The 18,657-nt window shown below is 37.5% G+C and overlaps 2 protein-coding genes across 3 annotated transcripts in view; one reads left to right on the plus strand and one right to left on the minus strand.

Moving 5' to 3' along the window:
* Nucleotides 1–1,748: 1,748 nt before the first annotated feature.
* LOC104599264 (putative glutathione S-transferase DHAR1, cytosolic) lies at nt 1,749–5,487 on the plus strand. Its single transcript, XM_010261733.3, has 6 exons — nt 1,749–2,004; nt 2,140–2,230; nt 2,400–2,543; nt 2,729–2,846; nt 2,970–3,110; nt 5,203–5,487. The coding sequence occupies exons 1-6, from the start codon at nt 1,947–1,949 to the stop codon at nt 5,287–5,289; spliced, it is 639 nt and encodes a 212-aa protein (XP_010260035.1). The 5' UTR covers nt 1,749–1,946; the 3' UTR covers nt 5,290–5,487.
* A 58-nt stretch (nt 5,488–5,545) lies between these two features.
* LOC104599265 (uncharacterized) overlaps nt 5,546–18,657 on the minus strand; it is a 46,135-nt gene continuing 33,023 nt past the window's right edge. For both annotated transcript variants that reach the window (XR_016082338.1, XR_016082331.1), the window contains exon 2: nt 5,546–12,123. The gene's annotated coding sequence lies outside the window, so the exon portion shown is untranslated. The remainder of the gene's footprint in view (nt 12,124–18,657) is intronic.

Consider the following 18,657-nt stretch of genomic DNA (forward strand, 5'->3'; position numbering starts at 1 on the left):
TGCACTGCACATCTCAACCATGAAATTGACATGCACCATGTATGAAATGTATAATGTTAAATTATGTTAGCAGGATGTTGGAACGTGTTTTATTAACAAGAAATCCAGACTCAAAGCGCATTTGGATCTCCTATCCACAAAAATCATACCCACAACACCTACCGACAGGATACTACAGCGTCTTGATTCATTCATTACACTTCACTCAGTACTTGATAAAAAGAGAGCGAAAAAGACATGTCGCCAACCAACTCTTTTCCTCGATGGTGTGATTGATTGGAGGCAAGACGCCCCTTTATAAAAAGGTAATTTTTCTTCCAAACCAATCAACTGTTGATATTTAATCAAAATTGGCGTGGCTTTCTCTGACTGGTTGAAGTTTTTAGGTACCATGTCCTTTTTCAATGGCATTTGATCCTTTTGTCGTAGATATTGCGATTCTCTACCTCTGTGTGGTCGATTGCCGAAGTTTATTACTTCACTACCTTCCCTCTTGTTCTGTTAATTAAGCTGCAATGCGAACGCAATGTCTCATATTATAGGAACATGTTCTTTTGAGGAAGTGGATTTTTTATTATTTCAAACAGTTTCATCTATTTCTATATCATATAAAGCATATACTTATCTTAGGATTTACTAAGGGGTTATAAAAGTTAAATCCAAATACCATATAATTAATACTTGTTTGGATGCATGCTCTTGTACCAACTTTGTAGAATCATTAAATCATTAATAATAATATATAATAACAAAGAATTATTGTCTTATTTGCTCTTTCTTATAGGATAAATATAAAATAGTATGGGATAAATTATTTATATATGTCATGGGGTTTTTGTCAAACATGAAGACACTTGAGCCCCTCAAGTTTCCCTAATAACTCATATCCCCTTCCACCAACAAACTATACTATTCCATGGGGATTATTCCTATACATATATTTTAATGTGTATATATTTAATCATAAATTAAAAATAATGCCATATATAATATACACTTCCAGGTCTTATGCCTAAAAACTGCTTTTTGTGAGGTTCACCCAAATAACAATACTTACACCAGTTAGTATACTTAAAATAAATACAAGTGAGGCTTTGGTACAAGGTGTACCAGTCCCAAACCAATTATTGAGTGGGACAAAATAATATGCCCAAAATTGTCTCAATTATTAATTTGGATAAGTGGATCTGACCTAATTATAGGCATCTATAATTATCTATGTTAATAACAACTTAAAAACTTCATTTTCTTATAATACTAGGAAAGACACTGTTCTTAAAAAGATGCCCATATCACGTTTAGTTACTTAATTAAATTGTCCAATAATTAACTTTTTATTTAAAATTTTCAGAAAAAAAAACACAAAATTCTAAAAAAGGTCGGAAGGTAATTTGAAGAATCTGATGTAGACAACTGCATTTTAGAATATAAGTATATATAACCTTAATAAAACAAAATGTTTTAACCAAAATTATTTATAAAATTTACCCATTTAAACATAAAATACAGTAAAAATTACACGAGAACTATAAAATTTACCCATTTAAACATAAAATACAGTAAAAATACAGTAAAAATCACATGGGAAGTCAATAGTATTTGACAAAACCCAAGGGAGGTATACGTAATTTAGCGAAAAAAAAGTTTCATCGACCAGTATCAGTGGACAAGATCACTTCCAACGTCGTCGTCACTGGACAGGCACGTTTTAAAATCCACCAACAAAAAAGAAATCATAAAAGCAGGGTAGCCATTGGGAATTGGCCAACAGGTCGGTGTAAGGCGCGCTCTGCGAGGAGCAAATCCGGTCTCAGCCATTGGCCAACACAACACATACACATCACACGATTATTGTTTCGTATTCTTCCTCATTATTCTTTCTTTCTTCTTCTCCATAACTCTGCTCTTCTTCACTGCTGAGATCGATCAGAGAAACAACAAGTAAAATGGCCTTGGAAGTGTGTGTGAAGGCTGCAGTTGGTGCTCCTAATGCCCTTGGAGATTGTAATATCCCCTTACTCTCTCTCTCTCTCTCTCTCTGTTTGTCTCTGTAAGTTTCTTTGTATATATGTTCATCGAGTTCATCAACTATGTGGTATTAATCACTTTTTATTTGTTCGATTGATCGGTAATGAAAAGGCCCTTTCAGCCAAAGGGTTCTTCTAACTCTAGAGGAGAAGAAAATTCCCTACCAGATGCACTTGATCAACGTCAGCGACAAGCCTCAATGGTGAGAATCTCTTCTATCTCTTACTCGTTTTATTTCCCTCTTGTGTTATTTTATCCCCCAAAAGAATTCACACATTTCTTTTTACAAATTTTCCTCACACCTTGTTTGATGTTTGTTCCTAGAAATGAAAAGTTTGTTGCTTTAATTGCTGTTTTGATGATTGGTTTAGGTTTTTGGAGGCAAATCCAGAGGGGAAGGTTCCGGTACTTAAGTCTGACGACAAATGGATTCCCGACTCCGATGTCATCACCCAGATTATCGAGGAGAAGTTTCCCGACCCTCCTCTCTCTACTCCCTCTGAATACGCCTCCGTGTAATCTCTCTCTGTCTCTGTCTCTCTCTCCCTTTCAGAATACAACTTACTGAACTTTTTCAATCACCATTTCCGGAACCGGAAGGCCCACATTTAGTTCTGTCTCAAAGTGTCTTATCTCTGCTTGAACCAAGTGGAGAGAATATTTTTACTCACTCTAGCATCAATTTCCTTTGGTCTTGCAGGGGATCTAAAATATTTCCTTCCTTTGTTAAGTTCTTAAAGAGCAAGGACCCCAGTGATGGCTCGGAGCAAGAACTGCTGGATGCTCTGCGTGCATTAGATGATCATCTTAAAGCACATGTATGTGCCCCTATCAGTGCCCATTCTGTGTGATATAGTATCTTGTTTCTTTTGGCAATGTTATCTACTTTGACAATTTTTACTCGTCACTGACACTGCTCATCTATCTTGGGGCGACCCCAGGGCCCTTACGTCAATGGAGAGAAGATTTCTGCTGTTGATCTGAGCTTGGCACCCAAACTGTACCATCTCGAGATTGCACTTGGCCATTTCAAAAGCTGGACCATTCCAGAGGATCTGCAAAATGTCAAAGAGTACATTAAGGTATGACCATTAAATACTAGAATAATCTGGAGTTGTTTCTTGTCTTGCACGCCATGTTAATTTCCGTTGTAGTTTGATATGGCTAGATGCTTCCTCCTATTTGAAGATTATTATTTTGACACTTAAAAAACTACTTAATATTATTTTGAATATCCAGACGGGTGGATGAAGCAGAATTTATATACCAAATTCAGATTTGAAAATGCCTTTATAAGCAAAGCCATAATGAAAGAATTCTGGAAGTTAATGCGAAGTTAAAAATTTCTATGTTATATATACCTATGCTAGATACTGTGGTCAAAATTCCAATTGCCGATCATATTTAGTTCTACCTAAAACAATAGAAAAGTAAACATATTATTCAGTTGTTGGCACCATACCTGTCCATCTGTGCTTATGTCTAGGCTGCAGAGGAAGTCAATGTTACCCTACTTTTGGGATTCGAAACGGATAAGTGGAAGCAAAATTTAAGCTGAGTCTGCTCGATATAAATAACAAGTCTTGTTATGAAGCAATGTTGTCATGAACTCATAGTAGTGTCCTGCAAGTTAATAGGGAAGGTAGAGCACTTCTTTATTGTCACTTGTATCATAGCACCATCTACTTGGATGTGTAACTGAAGCATTAACCTCAACAGAGTAAAGAACTTCCCCTTGAGATTCATGGTTGTGGATGCCTTGATATGTAGGAAAAATCTTATTGTTTGTGGTTGTGGAATGAAAGCCTTCTTCCTCTGTACAAGGACAACCAGCCTATTTCTTCCAAGGAGATAAATCATATTGACAATCTGAGATAACTCCTGTCAAAAAGTAGCCTAATTGGGCCAATTAGGATTCTCCCATGGACAAACCATCTTTTTCTTTCATGGGGAGGAACCTAGTGACAATCTTAGCAATCCATTAAATGTAAGACCCCCTAGATTGGCCACATGTATTATTCATTTGTAGTCTATGTGAGGAGATTTTCCTGAGTAATAGTAGCCTAATGATACACTTTTTTGTTTTTAAATTTGAGGAAATCCCACAAAAAAGGGCTTCTTATGGAGTATGAGTGCATAGAAAGGATGGCACTGAGCCCCCTAACATCCAGGTGCCTTTATCTTTTATGAGCTAGATTTGTTGCTTTGGATATTTTTACTCTGTCAGCTAATATAGAATATCTAAAGATATTAGGTATGGTTGTAGCGGATATCATTTTCACTTCTTTTAATTGCCTCTCTGTTTGATAAAAAAAGGTTTATCGGATCTGGCTGAACCTGCATTGCCTGCCCTACAATTTTATATATATATTTTTTTGTGACTTTGAATATAAATTTAATTTTATTAGCTTATGCAGGCAAGCCTAGATGCCTGGTTTGGCTGCATAAAACCTGCCCTGGGCATGTATTATCAGGACTGAGAAGCTCAAAATGCTATTATAACCTATATAAACCCAGCCTATGATCAACCTTATCAAACAGTATGTGCTTGGATGTTTCTAATTATTTGTCTCCATGTTACTATCTTGCTTCTCTTTTGCAACATGGACTAATCAATGATATGGTTTCATTTCTTTGTCGGTGTAAACGGATGGATAACATTAAATACTATTTAGTTTTGCACCCAGTTAGATAGTTTATTAGTAATTGGAAACCTGCTTTGATCCTCAATGCACATGAAGTGAAAGAGTAAGTATTTTCTTTTTTAGCAATATCGCAACTTCACACTATAGGATAGCATTTCAACGAGATGCTTGAGATGATTTTCATTGGTGGTAGTTAGTGCTAATACTCATTGTCCAGATCACATTTCCTTTTTTCTTAGCCAAGAAGTCACTTTGTACACGTCAGAAATCTAGTCACCTGTGTAATGAATTGGTCAAGGCCTGCAACTAGTTAATTTTACTCATCGGTTTAAGGCATGTTCACAACAGTAACACACACACACCTGCATGATATTAATGTTGATTTCTTTTCATGCCATGATTATTATTTTATCATCAGAGCTGTCAGATCACCCCCTCCAAACTTTGTTACTATTGCTTTAAGCAAAAACATTATAGTATACTTGTCTGGAGTTTCCTGGTGACAATGATCTTGTGTGACATTGTGCAGTTACTTTTCTCTCGAGAGTCATTCATAAAGACCAAGGCTGCAAAGGAGTATGTAATTGCAGGGTGGGCACCAAAGGTTAATGCATGAGGGTTCTTACAAGTCCATGTATTTGAACTTGTGACATGAATGGTAGTCTATTCATCTATTCATCTTGTGTTACTTTCATGATGTTGGAACTAGAAAGGGACTTTAGGTCCCTGCTTTAATTTGCAATCTATTTGCTATTACTAGGAATAAATTGTTTAGTCTATCATGCATCTATAGAACTTTTCTTTCTCATTCTCATTTTTTCTGAGTTTGTTCATCTTTTACATGTTAGGTAGATCGTAGATACTGCAAACACCATTATTTTGCCAATCCTGTCAAGGTTTAGCTGTTGAGTTATCTATCTAACCAACACACCATTTCTCTGATAACAATATAGTTTGGTGCACCTGTGCGAAAATAACAATTACTGCTATGATTCTATCTTTACCGGATGGTCATCATCAATCCCAGACCAGTCCAGTCCATTCTTTTCTTTTCATTTTCTCACCCTCCATATCTCCTGAAAGTAAAAACTCTGTGTACATCGCATCCAGCTGCACATTGAGAATATCTACAGTACATGTATGTTAAATTCATGGGGAGATGTTCCCAATGCGCAACTGGATGCCTGTGCTTTCAGAGTGTGTGTGTGCAGAGTCTTTGCCTTCAATAAGAGTTCCCATCTCTCCTCTATTTGCATAGTAGATTAGGCCGTCTGGCTTAAAATGCATTTGGTCTTTTAAATTTGCTTATTCTTTGTATACACATTTCCGTATATAGGCTGGTTATATTTCCATGTTTGTTAGATGCTTAGATGTATCATTTTCTGTGAAGCACATATAGGGGGCAAGGGGTCGATTTTTATTTGATCATTAGCAGTGCAAATTCAAGAAGTTGTTGGCTGTCTTGGAAGGGGTGCCAACTGTCTGGCTTGGGACATGGGACCCAATCCCGCCTGCATCAGGGTTTGGGGGTGTTATGGATTGGGGATGGGCTACCCCTGTTGTATAGCCCCATAGAGCAAATAAATAAAAAAAAAAAAAGAGTTGATGGCTGTCTTGGACTTGATAACCACTCTCACAACCGCATTGGTTTGACTTCGAGTGGTCGAACTAGACCTATTTGGAGAAAGCCAACTGGGGTGCTTTGAAAGTTAATGTAGATGGTGCAACCAAACCTCAGTATGGGGGTGCTGGTATTGTGATCTGTGATGGGGAGGGAAATTCTGCTTTTGTAAGGCGGTGAAGAAATCTGAGTTTTGATTCTATTAATCTGGAGGGATATGCAGTACTCACTATAATCCTCGTGGCAATTTGGGAATATTATCGTCGAGTTCAGGGTGCTTGTGTCGAAATTCTCCCACTATGCCCTGTATTCCTTGAATATGTTATTGATTATGACATGTTGTGCTCTAGCTTGAATGGTTTGCCATTTGTTTTGGCTTAAAAAAAAAAAGTTAAAGCAAGTTTTAACTAATAACTTCAAGCCTGTAACTGCATTTAACGATTCTACTGAACTACATCCAAACTCTTCTTAAACCTAGGTGCTTGTTCATGTTTATTCTAACCCCTGTAAGATGGTGTTTATTCTGTATGACACTTGTTGCTGCACGGGCACGGCTGTGAAGCATATAGCATCAAGTATTAACAAGAGTAGAGACGGGCATGATTCGTGCGTAAAGATATAAAAAACGAAGAAGGAAACCCAAAGAAAAGGAAAAGAAGAGGATCATCTCGTTCTTCCTCAAGAAATAAAGACCTCTTACCTGCAATTCTAACGAAGCAGCCATGGCCTGAAGGTCCAAAAGGCCCATTGGGGGGAAATTGAGGTGAAGAGGAATAAAAGGGAAAACAAAGAGAAATGAAAGAAGAAAATCTTACCTAACCAAAACCCTTAATCCCCGCTCCTTTGCCACGAAACGGGGTCCTGCTCTGGCAATCGTAGAGACTAGCCAAGAATCGAAGAAACCCAACTTCGTTCAGCGGTTTTGGTTTCAGAGGAAAATTAGTGAGGCATCGATGTTAAGGACTCACCTTTGCCGTTGATTCACCACTGTTCACCAGTGGAAATGCTGGATGAAATACAAAGAAATTGGAGGAAAAAAAAAAAAACAACTACGGAGCTAATCGAAACCTTAAGGCTGCATTTGGTTGGAGTGTAAACCTGAATCGTTGCAAATTTGTACTAAGGTTAGGTTTCAAAAATGCATCGATTTTCGATGCAAATTTGTGTATCGAAAATCGGAGAAAATATTGCTTTCTAAAAAGGAAAGAAAAATTTGCTCTTATAGTAGGTCGAAGTAAATAGGGATGGTTGTATCAGGTTTGACTTTTCTTTTCTCCAAAACCCTCAAAGAAAAAGAGAGAAGAACGACGAGCAACTCTCAACTGCGAGCGAAAGGTATCTGCGAGCAACTGTGTAGAAACAGAGTAGGTTTATATTTATATTTTAGTAATGGTTTTTCATAATTGATGGTTATTACCATGGTTTTTAAAATCAAACCGGTCAGGGGTCTGGTTACCGGTTCAAACGGTCCGACCGTTCAACTTGAACAACTGGCCCATGCTGACAAATAAAAAATAAAAAAATGAAAAACGATCAAAACCGTTTGAATGGTTCGGACCGTTAACCAGTTGGTTCAGCGGTTTGCTGACCAAAATCAACGGTTTTGGGGAAAAAAGTGATTTTGGGGGAAAATGGAACCGGTCAGGTGACCATTCCAGGTTTTTTTGGTCCGACCGTCCGGTCCAGTTCGGTTTTGAAAATCATGGTTATTACTACACTGCTTAAAAATGTGCTTGAAGTTATGCGATTTTTGCATCATGAATTGTTAGTGGAAAGCCTTCGTATTGTTTTCTGACATCATGTCTGATGGAAAAAGCAAAGAAACTGTATCCATTTTTCATTTCTTTCATCATTCTCAACTTCTTTCACTTTTGGTTATGCCATTGTCTGCCAGGTGATCTTTAGAGAGTTATTTATTTATTTCTCTTCTTTTTCCTGGAGTGTTCTTTATTTCTGATGAATTTGCAAGTTCCATGCATTTTTGGTACAATGCAGTAGTCAATTTCAAATTAATATTAGTAACCCTATATTAAACATTTAAAAAAAGTTTTGGTCAATGGAGTTCTTTTAACCCTCTTTAGCAGTGATGAATCTCCCAATATCAATGTGAACCTACAGAAACACAAATTGCATGTTATCCTTGTATACTATGACTTTCATAACATCTATACTTTTGGTATTCATCCATCTCTTGGACCAAAAACTCTCTTATAGTACAACCTCTGCATATTGACAAATTGGAAACTTTGGAAAATAGTTCCTATTGTCATTTTGAATGCTTATGTTAATCTGTAAATCATTGTGCACTTGAGTATTTGTTTTATGAATCTATAGCTAACAACATTTATGTCAGAGTGACAGTGGTATCAGTCCCACAGAAAATAGACATTTATCTTGAATAAGTATTGTTTCAGAACATGAACAAGTTTTACTCAGTGATCAATGTTAACATGAAATGTGCCAAAGGGAGCCTGAATTTTTTTCCCGGTACAACTATTGATCAATGCTTATAATTATCACTCTTAGTATGATAACCATAACTGAATACGTTTAGTTATATCCTTATTTCAAATTTTGAAAGGACTTGATTTAAGAGAATTAGTAGAGGGTTCTGCTATCAATTACTCCATTCACGTATAAAAGATTAGGTATCTAATGTTTTAGATGATTTTATTTAAAAGAAGAGCTTCTCATCAACGCTTTCTTTTTCTTATCCTTTATTTCTAAAATTTTCTCAACAATCTTTTAAAACAGGAATTTGGTTATTAAGAGGCATGTATTTTCACTTGTTTGTTCATGAATTATTGCATCCGAGTAACTTTAAGGCATTTCTCTTGATGACATAAGAAATAACCTTCCCCTGTTTTTCCATTTATGTGGGCTCCCGTCCGACCGTCCCCGTATAACATTGTAATACATCTTGATAGGAGATCACAAGGAAATCAAAGCTTGCCAGGCATAAGTGGGGATTGCAGACTCCAATATGCTGAAGTTATTGCCCTCCCTATAGTTTCTTAGATAGCTAGCCAGGAAAATATTACATCTTTTTTGGTGGAAGGCAATTCAAAAGCAAATGTCGCTAGATGAGCCAAGGTTTGGTAAGGGGCCCATGATGTCTCACTTCCATTACAGCTGATATCCAATGGACTTCAAAAGAAGTCAACATGATGGTTCAGGCAGCTAGAGCGGGGGTGGAAAGGACCAGTGAAAACTTTTTACCTACCTAATTTTTGAGATGGACTGCTCATTTGCGAAATTTTGTACACATATATACATCCTCTCATTTACACCATTTTGCCAAGCATTTGGTCTATGAAAGGTGCTTCGACATACAATAAGATTTTTCTTTATTCCAAAAGTTTGTTAGTTTAAATGATAGTTATTTTTTCCTTACAAAGTTAGCTGAATGTTCAAGATGAGAAGGTGGGACCCATTCTAATTTTTTCTCTTAACTTTCTTGCCAACCAAATAGAAGTTTAAGAAAAATAAAAATTTCCTCTTCTTTTCTTTTCTTGTTGTCTTTCAGTTTTTTATAATCTTTTATTGACAACCAAACAGGGTCAAGACTTGATAGGAATAGGAAAAAAAAAATGAGGCAGGAAGAAGCCATTCCATCATATTTTGTTGCACTCCATCTCACAGACATCCCGAGTAATCATGACCCACCGTCGGATAGATAGACCTTTACTTGATAAATTCTTTCTTTAGAGAATTTACTTGAACTCACAATTTATTAGGGATCATCATCATCAAGACCCATATAAATGTGAAACCGGATTCCGTCAGTGCAAAATCCATTGGAACAATCATTATACCCTTGCATTGGGAATATCTCCGCATGAAATAAAGAACAGAAGTATAGAAATATTCGCCCCCGATGCAAAGCTGTAAAGGACTCTATAAATATATTTATTAACTATCAATTATTAACTTAAATTGCTTTTTATAAATGTATTTATTAGTTTCCAAAGCTTTTGCAGGAAATGTAGTATTATGATGGGTCCAAAATGTTGAAGCCAGTTGGGTGGAAATAATATGATAACGGAATACTATTTAATCAAGAAGCTTCACTGTTTTTATGCATGGGTGCATGGGCATTCTGTTCAAGATCTATGCACCTTTATCACCCAAGAATTTCCAATTTAATTGTAGGATTCCCTTGGTTCCTCCTGAAACAAACTATTTGTTAAGCCTACAAGCCTATTAGTTGCAAAAAGAAAAGCTTCCACCATGGGTTGCATAGACCTATTACCCCTCCAACCTAGGAATTTGTCTTTATTGTTCATTATTTCCCTCTTCTCTTGGTATCTTATTCTACTTCGTTTTTCTGTAGAGCAACCTGATTCAAACACTCACTATCTCAGAATATGACCTTGGGGGAGAAGATCTCTTCAAAGCTTCAGAACCTATCATAGAAGAACCAGAGATGGGTCTTGATCCCATTATAGCTGCCGTTTCAGTGATTTCTTCTAGGGAAGGCGTCATGTCCTACCAAATAATAAAGGACACAGACATGGAATCAATTCAAGGCGAGCACCTACTGAAGTCTGCCATATCATCCCCTGAAGTCTCAGATATCAAGGTTCCTTCCATGTTAATGGAGGATGTTACAATTGCAGAGAAAGATCAGTTAGTCATGGAAGGGCTAATTGAGAAAAGTTATAGCTCATAATGTTTGAGCTCAATGGAGTGGACAAATTGTGGTGCTTTCAGGTGGACTTTGATGCTGCCTATGGGATTCGAAGAGCATTCAATGAAGGGGATATACAGGTAAGAATTCCTCATTTCACCTTGTCTTTGAGCCTTTCAATTGTGTTTTCTTTGCTATCTATAATTCCGTAAGTGAGCTAGCAAATACTCTCTAAGAGGCAGAACTTTATACCTGCTTGATTGCAACACCTATTTGTAAAAGAGATTATCCACCTGTAAACTAGGAAGTTTTAAATGAGAAAAAGAGTATTACGAACTAACTATTAGACGATAGCACAATCTGCTGGCATAATTTTTTAGGACAGTACATCCCTTCTAAGAGGTATGTGACTAAATATGCACTTTTAAATATCATTGAGGACACCTGAGTAGAGAAACAATTGTACTTTCACTGATAGAACTTTCTAGTGTTGTTATCACTGTGGCAAACCTATTTCAGACCTGAAACTGAAACATGTTGATTTCGTGGAGTCGTACCGCACATGGAATAGTTTGTTGCAAAGGATGTCTGAAAGCAAGTGCCATGGTTGCACAAAATTGCAGGAGCACATTATCTTACTAAAAGAAATAAATAAACACAGAGGAAGTTAGTGCACTGAAGTACCAAATCTCAGATGAAGCAGCGATACATGGTAACTGAAGTCTTTATAACACATTAATGCTTTTGCAGATTGATGTTGGCTGCAAGATGCTGATCTTGTAGTTCAGATCAAGGGACGTGTTGCATGTGAAATGAATTCTGGGGAAGAGTTGATATGCACAGAGTGTGTTTGAGAAGGGTGCAACAAAGAAAGGTTTAATACGCCATCACCAGCACCTTAAGCCGACCAACTTAAGGCATTAAAGCATCTTTTCCTAAGGGGCGACCAATCCTTTTAGGTCCTTTTAACTCTTTGTCTCAAAGTGAAAGAGTTCTCAACTTCAAGGGTGCAAAAAGGAAGTTGCGAATAGCGGCAGTCGAGTTCACAACTCTGGTACCATGTCACAAAACGAGAAAAAAACAAGAAAAAAAAAGGAGGGATAAAAGTAGAGAGGGGTCTTGTACAAAAGAAAGCAAAAGGGAAGAGAAAAGAGGTCTTGAGGAAGAAGATAGGAAACAACATCTACTCCCGCATCAACCTGAAATGATATTCACCGCTTAGAAATTGTAAAGTTACAAAAATGCCCCTATTAAGTGATTCTTAACAAGGGCCATACAAGGTTATATCGAAAGACAAAAAATACCCTCATGGGAATACATTTCAACAAAGAAGAAAGGTCAATGAACAATAAAGAACGTGCAAATGGACAACATAATTAATAAATAAATTAGGAACATGTAGAACACTTGAAAGAGGGACGACAAACAATAGAGAGATGGATCCTTGACCAACTATGAAGAGAAAGAACCATCAAGTAGTTTCACCCTTTAGAACAAAGTTGACTTAAGAGTCATGTGGTTGGAAGCTTTGCAATCAATTATCCAAGGAGATTCCAAAAAATGAGAGGACACATAAAAGGTAAAAGTTGTATTACCTAATGTAAACATAAAAGAGGTTGAGGGAGTAGGGTTAGAATCCATTTGATGTAGTGCCCTACCATACAATTCCAAATGGTCACAAAAGGCATTGATGAAGTATTCCTTGATCAAAACTAAAGGGATGATTTTGAGGTGTACTTAGGGTAGAACCACCTGTTTGTTCGTAAGAGGCCATGTTCACAAAGGTATACTCCTTTTCATTAGATTTATTATTATGTTCTGGTGCAAGTTTCCTGTTCAGCTCTTGAACCCGCAACCCTATTATAGGAGCTAGATCAACAAGACCTTTAGGTGACCGATCATACACAACCTCAAAAGGAGTCTTCTTGGTAGATCTATTAACTGAATCATTGAAAGCAAACTCAACCTGAGGTAGGATAAGATCCCATTGCTTTAAGTAATCTCCAACTAAGCTCCTCAACATATTGCCCAAGCTTCGGTTAACCACTTCAATTTTTCCATCTGTTTGTGGGTGAAATGTATTCCTATATTGTAGGGTAATAACCATACGCTTCCATAAAGTCCTTCAAAAGTGGCTAAAAAATCTTGTATCGTGATTTGATGTGATAGATCTTGGCAATCCATCCATCAGAACAACTTCTTTAAAAAATAAGTTAGCTACATGAAAAGCATAAGAAGTCTTTTGGCAACCAATGAAGTGAGCCATTTTAAAAAAACTATCAATCACAACACAAATTCCATAGTAATATCAGTCCATGGTTCTTCTAGTATGGGTAAGGGAAGATACAAACCTGTATTTTGATGCTGCCCCTGGATGTTTGGCACTTGTGACATTTATCAACATAGCAGAACACATCCTTTTGTAGTTGACCAAAAGTACCTTTTGGAGACCATTTCAAGTATTTTCTTACGACCAAAATGTCTCTTGCAATGCAATTCAGCAACGAGTAACACCCTTAAAGATTATGATGGAATACATAACTCGTTGCCCATGAATAAGTAACCATCATTCCACACAAACTTGTCTTGAATGTCCTTGTCATCTGTTGCATAACTTCTACAAATAGGGACAAAATAAATGTCATCTTGGTATTAGTCTTTGATGGAGCTAAATCCCACAACATTAGTAGACATTGTTGTCACCAAGTGAACTCTCCTACTAAGAGCATCGACTACCTGGTTTTGCTATCCAACCTTATGCTTCAAAACAAATTATATTCTTGTAGAAAATCAACCCATTTAGCATGTTTTTCCTTTATATTCTATTGGGAGTTAAGGTGTTTCAATGCTTCATGGTCTGAATACAACACAAACTCTTTGTTGGATAAGATAATGCCTCCAAAACTTCAAGGCATATACAATGACATAAAACTTAACATCATAAGTGGAATACCTCCTTCTAGCATCATTGAGTTTCTCACTTAAGTAAGCAATTGGACGGCCTTCTTGACTAAGGACAATTCCAATCCCCATATGTGATGCATTACATTCAACTTCAAAGAGCTTGGGAGTCTGGGTCATCCTCATCTTTAGCTCTTGGAATCTTTTTTAAGTTGTGAGAGTCCAAATAAACTCACATCCTTTCAAGCATTTAGTAATGGGTGCCACAATAGTGCTAAAATTCTTTATAAATCGACGATAAAATGTGGCTAGCCCATGGAAACTACAAATTTCAGTTAAGATCTTTGGTGTCAACAACTCTTTAATAGCTTGAACCTTTTCTTGATCCACTTCAATCTCTTTGAATAAAACAACATACCCCAAAAAACACCAACCAATCTATCATGATCTTTGTCGTGGATGAGTATGTCATCAAAATAAACTACCACAAACTTCCCCATAAATGACCTTAGAACTTGGCTCTTGAACCTTTTCTTGATCCACTTCAATCTCTTTGAATAAAACAACATACCCCAAAAAACACCAACCAATCTATCATGATCTTTGTCGTGGATGAGTATGTCATCAAAATAAACTACCACAAACTTCCCCATAAATGACCTTAGAACTTGGCTCATGAACCTCATAAAGGTATTAGGAGCATTAGGCAACCCAAATGGCATAACAAACAATTCATAAAGACCTTCCTTAGTCTTGAATGTGGCCTTCCACTCATCCCCCTCTTGGATGCGAATTTGAGGGTACCCACTCTTCAAATCTATCTTTGAAAAGACTTGTGAGCCAAGCAATATGTCTAACATGTCATCAAGGCGAGGTATTGGAAATTTGTATTTAATTGTAATATTGTTAATAGCATAGTTGTCAACTAGACCTGTTCATGGGCCGGGCCGGGCCGGGCTCAAGCCGGGCTTTCACTCTGTATTAACAGAATTTTCTAAGGCCCGAGCCCGGCCCTCATAAAAAGCCCGAAGCCCAGGCCTGGGCCCGAGCCCGAAATTTAGCCCATACTGTTAGCAACTAAATAGAGAGAGATTATAAAGAAAAGAATAAAAAATGTATATATTAAATTATAAATATATATTTTAATAAATATTATATTATTTATATATTTTATATTTTACATAAAATACATATTATATATTTTATAAAATATATAATGCTGAGTCGGGCCGGGCTGGGCTTTTTTGACAAATCCCAAGCCCGGCCCGAAACATAGTCGGGCTTATTGTGTTAGGCCCGAGGTCAGGCCCACGGGACTAATTACATGACCAAGCCTAACCGGGGTGCGGGGCGGGCCATCGGGCTACCCGGCCCATGAACAGGTCTATTGTCAACACACATACGTCAATTACTATCTTTCTTTGGTGTGAGCAAAGCTGGTACAACACCATGGGCTTAAGCTCTCACAGATCAGCCCCTTCAGCAACAACTCTGTTACTTGTCTTTGGAGCTCCTCATGCTCCTTAGAACTCATCCTATAGTGGGGTAAGTTAGGCAATGCTGCTCCTGGCACTAAATCTATATGATGTTGCACATCTCTTAGGGGAGGAAGGCCATTGGGTAATTCCTTAGGCATCACATCAACATATTCATGAAGTAGCTTCTTCACCATCACATCAGCATATTCAATTTGTTTGAGGTGAAGAGAGTAGTGGTTGGCATTGTTTCCTTCTTTGAAAATGAATCAAGTTGCATTGGTTTAAAAGTTATCTTTGTATTGCCTTTCAGAAAGTTGCATGTGTTCTTGTCACCATGATGAATGGTCTTACAGTCATATTGCCATGGGCATTCCAAAAGAATATGGCATGCATCCATTAGGACAACATCACACCATACCGATTCTTCAAATGTATTACCAATAGAGAAATTAACTAAGTATTTAGAAGAAACTCTTACCTCATTTCCATTGTTGAACCATAAAATACGATATGGTCGGAGGTGTTGAACAGTTTTGAGCTGTAATCTATCCACCCTCTCTTAAGAAACAAGATTCTCACTACTTCCACTGTCAATAATCTAGTTACACAACTTCCACTAGTTGTACAATGTGTTCTAAAGATATCATTTCTCAACCAATCCCCTGGTAGTGGTTCTTTAGGTGCAACCATGGAGTGCCGTATCACCAAAACTTCATCCTTTATGTCCCCATCCAAGTTTTCTTCCTCTAAAGCATTAGCTTCAATAGTTTTAGCCACTTGTTCATCCTCAACATGGCCTATATCATCTTGCTGTTCATCACATGACTTCATTAACTAGATCTGTTTGCCCTTCAATCATTCTCTTAGGACCATGGTTTTCAAAACCGGACCGAATCGGACGGTCAGACCGAAAAAATCGGGAACCGATCACCTTACCAGTTCTGTTTTCCCCCAAAATCACTTTTTTCCCCAAAAATGTTGATTTTGGTCAGCAAACCGCTGAACCGACCAATTAACCATTGGAACGGTTTTGATCGTTTTCCAATTTTTTTATTTTATTTATTTTTTCGTCAAAATGGACTGGTCGTTCGAGTCGAATTGTCGGACCGTTCGGGTCGAACCCCTGACCGGTTCGTTTTTAAAAACCATGCTTAGGACATTCATTGGAAGGATGTCCAACTCCATACACCTGAAACATCTACAATAGACTGCCCCAGATTGCTCTTGGTTGCATTTGGAGCCCCTTGGACTATAGGTCGTGTTTGGTTAATCACACAACCCTTACCAAACCCAAAACTTCGGCCTACTGATGAAAATGTACCTTGGACAACACTTAGTTTTCGCCCCAAGCTCCAACTCAATTGTGCTTCAACAATCAAAGCTAGCCGATATGCATCCTTTACTTTATATGGGCAATGTAGGCTAACTTAATCCTGTATTGGCAACCTCAAACCATTCATATATCTACTAACATTTTGATGTTCAATTTCTGTCACAATAATCCGAAGAAATAATCTATTAAACTCCGCTTGGCATCCTCAAACCATTGATTTGGCATCCCACATTTTTCTCATCTCATCCCTCTATTTTCCTCAAAACAAATAAGAGAAAAAGGAATGTTTTTGGAATATTCCCTTTTTCTCATCCCCATCCCACAGACCAAATGAAGCCTTAAACTCTTTTGTGTACTCCTTTACAATCTTTTCTTGTTGTCTTAAATTATGCACCCTTTGGTAGACAATTTGCTCATAATCTGGTGGTAAGAATTGGAATTTCAACTTCTCTTTCATTCTTCCCCAGAAATTAACCTTTCTTTTTCCCCTTCATTTCTCTACTCCTTCGGTAATTTTTCCACCAATCCAAGGTTGTCCCATGCATCTTTACTATAACAAGCTTTGCTTTTCGTTCTTCATTCATTTTTTCCAATTAAAATAATTTTAAATGTTGTCCAACCAGTCTAGAAACTCTTGAGGTTCCAACTCACCATCAATCTCGTTAATATGAAGTTAAACACTATGACCTTGAGTGGATTGTAAAGCTTACACTATATGGTTTTCCCACCCCTTCTTATTCCTTTCATGTTGATCACTTCCAAGTTGCTCAATGTCTTCACTTGACTATTCACTAATAATGTCAGTGGGTTGTTCATCAACTCTAGGAGATTGTCTTCTTTTTCCTAGCCCCAAATCACCTATCATGTCACCATGATAATACAGCAAAATCCAACAACTAGATAAACTTTGAAGAAAACCCAAGGAAAGAACTTGCTCTTATACCACTTGATATGGACAAAAATACAAATTACAAGCAACACTTCAAATATACACCAATAAGCACAAGAAATACCTAGCTAAAAACAACAAAACAACTTGGACTTTTTATGGATTTTAGACCTGAACCTGATGTAAAACCCCTCTTGGAATAGTTCCGTTATAGTAACAATGCAGCAAGTTGGCCATACAATTCAAGCAAGAGAGAAAGAACCAAAAAACCCCACCAGTAAACCTTCCCCCTTCTTTATACCCAATGGCTTGCCGGAGAAACCAATTAAAATGTTTACACATAAACCCCTAGAATGTTTCCCTCGCAAGCAACTCCGTAAGAACAAAACTAACTTCAAATGAACCCCCAAGAGACCAAAACCCAATAGATATGCACCCAACTGACCCTAAACAGAATGTAACTTATAAAATGACAAAAAACCCCTGATCGCAAACTGTCAACAAAGCATATCCCAACAACTAGGGGTGTTCACGGGTCGGGTTGGGTCGGTTTATTGGGGTTTTCCCAACCGACCCAACCTGGTCGGGTTACCTGAGGTGGAAACCAAAACCGACCCACTGATAGGCCAAACCGACCTGGTCGGTTTCGGTTTTGCTCCTGTACAAAAGGACACCTAATTGAATTCTAATTGTAATTGCCTAATGGGTTGCCTATTTGGTGTAAAAGACTATAGAAAGTTAGAAACTAGGATAGACTGCCTATTCTAATTGTAATTGCCTAATGGGCCTTCTAGTTCTAGTAGAAGACTAGTTCGGTTCAGGTCGGGTTGATTTCGGTTTTCACACAAGAAAACCGAAACCGACCCGATATATCGGTTTATATATTTGCCCAACCCGAAACCGATCGATACTACTAAAAACCCGACCGACTCGAGTTGGGTCGGTCTAGGTTGATCGGTTTGGTCGGGTTGGGCATTCTTATGAACAGCCCTACCAACAACTATCACAAGTATGTTTAGGTCACTAACAATGCCCACATCTTATCATTCTCATACCCTTTCTTCAAGACATACATTTCTTGAACATACAAGAGATCCCTAATGCCTAGAATTTGAACTCTGATGAGATCATG

Source organism: Nelumbo nucifera, chromosome 2 (assembly GCF_055504915.1).
Source record: "Nelumbo nucifera cultivar China Antique chromosome 2, China Antique-T2T, whole genome shotgun sequence".
Taxonomy (NCBI): domain Eukaryota; kingdom Viridiplantae; phylum Streptophyta; class Magnoliopsida; order Proteales; family Nelumbonaceae; genus Nelumbo; species Nelumbo nucifera.